General features: G+C 37.9%; 1 protein-coding gene across 1 annotated transcript in view; it reads left to right on the forward strand.

Annotated features, from left to right (window-relative positions):
* The window catches only part of LOC128249369 (uncharacterized), a 19,254-nt gene extending 15,091 nt beyond the window's left edge, over positions 1 to 4,163 (forward strand). The window contains exon 4 of the mRNA XM_052972716.2: positions 3,665 to 4,163. Within this exon, the coding sequence (XP_052828676.1) occupies positions 3,665 to 4,021 (357 nt within the window). The 3' untranslated portion in view covers positions 4,022 to 4,163. The remainder of the gene's footprint in view (positions 1 to 3,664) is intronic.
* The last annotated feature ends 251 nt before the right edge of the window (positions 4,164 to 4,414 follow it).

Genomic DNA, 4,414 nt, shown 5'->3' on the forward strand with positions numbered 1-4,414 from the left:
CATGGACATGCTTAAAAAATCAATGAAGAGAGAAAGCGGGAAGGAGTGAAGAGAGGAAGTAGGTGTTAGGGTAAGAGAGGAGAGGAGATGTGGGTCGCAGTGAAGAGAGAAGAGGAGGGCAGTCAGATGAAGAGAGGAGGGGAGTTGAGCCCATGTGGTGCAAAGAAGCAAAGAGAGAAGATTAATTCCTGTTCATGGCAAAGGCGGGAGTCTGGATGGCCCCTGTGCAAAGACAATCCAAACACAGAGATGTTTTGTAGTGAATGACCGGTAGAGCAAAAATGGCAAGAGACCAGGGTGTCATTGCTGAGTCTTTTGTCTCGGGGGTGCTCTGTGAACCGATCAGCCAAGCAGTGTCCCGTTTGACCGAGGTACATAGAAAGGTAGAAAGTGCAGGAGATGCAATAAATGACATTGCTAGAAGTGCAGGTAAAGGAGTCAGTGATATGATAGGGACGATGATGGGTGCCTGTGAGGATGGTGGTGTTGGAGGGGTAGGAGCAAGTGCGGCAGTATGGGCAGGAGCAGGGGAACAAGACAGGTTGGGAGGTGGGGTTAGGGAAGAAACTGTGGACCAAGAAGTCATGCAGGTTGTGGGCTTGTTTGAAGGAGGGAAGGAGCAGGTTGGGGAAGATATGTGCAGTGGAGGGGTCGAACTGGAGTCACTGGAAGGCTCAGAGAATGGTGCGTTGGAAGGGCAGAGTGGAGGGGTGGTAGGTCAGGGTAAACAAGAGATGGGAAACAGTAGGGCCGGTGTGGGGAGAGAGAGCAGAGGCACAGTCCATGGAACTTGCACTGGTATGGACTGTGTGGATAGTGGTGAGGGGATATCTGTGAAGGATGAAGTGGCAAGCCATGAGTTGAGACTGAGTCTCAAAGTCATGGTTGTCACTGCAGAGTCTGTACAGATAGAGGAATTGGGAGTAGAGGATGGTGAGCTTGGTGTGGGTAGGGTGGGAGGAGGAGAAGTTAAGGTAGGAGTGTGAGTTGGTGTGTTTGAAGTAGATGGAGGTAGTGAGAGCAGAGTGGTGTATTTCGACCAAAATGTCGAGAAATGTGTTGGAAATAGTGCAGGAGAATTGGAGGACAGGATGGAAGGATTGGACAAAAGAGAGGAGGGAGTCTAGTTGTTCATAGTAGAGTGAGGTCACACTGATACAGTCATCAATATAATGACCATATAGTTTTAAGGAATTGGACCAGTGAATTGTGAGAATATTTGAGCCTCAGTGTAACCAACGAACAGGTTTACATAGTTGGGACACATTCTCATTCCCATGAGACTTATTGGTAAAACTCACCCATGAACAAGAAGCAGTTGAGAGAGAGAACAAGTTCAGCCAGATGAAGAAGTGTGGAGGTGTCAGGTTGGGGGTTGGGTCGAAGGTCTAGGAAGTTTATATATATATGCAGCACAGAATTTTGTCAGTGATCAGGTCACAGTCTCAAAGCGACGAAAATATTTTGGCAAATCAAATTTAAATGTTGAAGTGAATCTAATGGTTTTGTGTGTTTCTTAAATGGCTTATAAACACCTTCCACGCTGCAATTGTTTTCGTTCCAGCACACGATCTCAGATCAGGTCACTTGCTATGCAAGTACATCTCCGTAAATATATAATAATAATAAAGGGTAAAATTAATTAATTAATTAATAATTAATAATTTTACCAAGTAGTTCGGTATGTTAAAATAACTTTTATCGATAACCTTATACAAAAATTCTATAATTATAATTAGGGTTCAGCAAATTGCTTCACCACATATCGAAATTTAGAAATAGCAGCTAAATACTATTCCTCTACCATAAGATATCTTCCAGACAGTAATACTCTTATTTTACATAGGTAAAGTATCTAACTGCTATTTCTAAATTTCGGTATGTGGTGAAGCAATTTGCCAAACCTTAATTATAATTATGCTTATAATTATAGAAATTTTGTATAAATATATATATATATATGCATGTCCAAGGGTCATGTATGTGTGTGTGCGTGCGTGCGTGCGTGTGTGTGTGTGTGTGTGTGTGTGTGTGTGTGTGTGTGCACCTTTATGTTTGTGTTTGTCTGCCTTCACTGCTTGACAAACAGTGTTGCTTTGTCTACATCCCACAACTTAGTGGTTTGACAAAAGTGATCAAGGGAATAAGTACTACACACAACAAAAAATTAGTACTGAGATTGATCTTGCTCCAGCACAGTCACAGTCTAATGACTGGAATAAGTAAAAAAAAATAAAGCTAAAACTTATGCAAGCAGATGTAAAACTATTTTTATTTGACAGATTTTGCTTCCCTTTTTATAAGATAAGATATAAAAAGGAAATAGTTATTATATGTGTTATTATTTTGTGTAAAAACATATTTATGATCCCTAATGTGATATCCATCATTGCAAAATAATAATAATAATAATAATAATAATAACCTACCTAACAAATACGAAGAAGAAGAAGAAGAAACAACAAAAGCTATAAAACAAATGAAATCCAAACTAAAACTAGAACAGCAACGGACCATGATAAAACGATGGCAAGAAAAGCCCCTACATGGTAAATACTGGGCTAAACTAAATGCGAAAGAAATAGACAGAGAAAAATCCCAGCAATGGCTGAGAAGCTCAGGACTCAAAGCAGAGACTGAAGGATTTTTAATTGCTGCACAAGACCAAAGCCTCCCCACCAGAAATTACCAAAAACACATAATGAAAAGAAATATAACAAGTAACTGTAGAATATGTGGAGATCGACAAGAAACAATAAATCATATTATCTCTGGCTGCCCAGTCCTGGCTAAGAAGGAATATATTCACAGACACGACAGAGCTGGGACCTATATACACTGGAAGCTATGCCAACATTATGGAATAACAACAGAAAAAAGATGGTATAAACACACGCCAGAAAACGAGAAAGCAACCATACTCTGGGATATGCCAATACACACAGATAGAGAAGTTAAGGCAAATAGACCAGATATAGTTGTCAAAGATCATGAAGAAAAAAAATGCTTTCTAATTGATGTATCAATACCAGCAGATGACAACGTTTCTCTAAAAGAAATGGAAAAACTTTCAAAATACAAAGACCTGGAAATAGAAATAACTCGAATGTGGAATCTAAAAACAGAAACAATTCCTATCATAGTAGGTGCCTTAGGTATAATAAAAAAATATTCAGACAAATACATAACAAAAATAGCAGGACTTACAAATATATATAACATACAGAAAATTGCACCACTGGGTACTGCACACATTCTACGCAAAACACTTTCAATACAGTAAACATAAGAGCACCACAGCAAACCACAGCACATACCCAAGGCGCACAGAGCTGCGCTCGGTAGTGAAGTGAAAGCACGTTATAAAAATAAAACTACTGAATAATAATAATAATAATAAATAATAAATAATATGAATACTGATTTCAAATTTTGGCTAGAGGTAACAATTTTGGAGGAGGGAGTAAGTCAATTAGATTGACCCTTAGTATTCAGGTGGTACTTTTTTATCGACTCCAAAAAGATAAAAGACAAAAACCAACCTTAGCAGAATTTAAACTCAGAACGTGAAGATAGTCGAAATGCTGCCAAGCATTTTGCCTGGCACGTTAATGATTCTGCTTGTTTTTTTTTCTTCAAATTATTTCTCTCTTATTTTTTGTAGGGGAGACGTTGTGCTGGACGAAGGCAGGTTACTGAAGAAAATTGTTTCAATCAAATTAAAAGCAATCTACCACTTAGAACAGATGACACAAATGTGATACCAATCTCTACATATTCCGCATCATTCCAAAGATTAGGACATTTACGTCAGTTAGTGTCCCATAGGCGTTTTCCTAAAAGATATCCTAGTTTGCAACCTGGAATAACAAAATTGGGAACAGCTACAACAACTTGGTATGCTTCCACAGATGAACACAAAGACCCCACAGAATTACTAGTAAACAGTTTCCCAATTTGTACCAAAGGAAACACATGGAAATTTTCATATAGAGGATCAGCAAATGTTTATCCAACTTAATCAGTTTTACATCCATATATATATATTTTTTCTCTCCTTATTTAAGTAGTATTCAGGATTTAGTTTGACGAAATGACTGCATATATTTCCAGCTGCCTAAAAAATTATGTTTTGATTGATTAAAAGGTTAAAATTACCATGACCTGTTATTTCTTACGTGATATTTGTTGCAAATAATAAATAATTTCTGTTATCTTGGAGACATAATTATAGTTGAAGGTAGGGCTAGTGGCTGTGGCTTAATGAGTTACTACTGAGAGTAAAAATGAACAAAAAAAATTGGTTCTTACAAAAAGTCAATTATACATTTTGAATATATTATATATTCAGTGCAAAAGCAAGAATTGGTGACCATGGCCTTTTACAGACCTTCTTGGATTATGTACTTGATAT

This window comes from Octopus bimaculoides, chromosome 14, assembly GCF_046866305.1.
Source record: "Octopus bimaculoides isolate indiv1 chromosome 14, ASM4686630v1, whole genome shotgun sequence".
Taxonomy (NCBI): domain Eukaryota; kingdom Metazoa; phylum Mollusca; class Cephalopoda; order Octopoda; family Octopodidae; genus Octopus; species Octopus bimaculoides.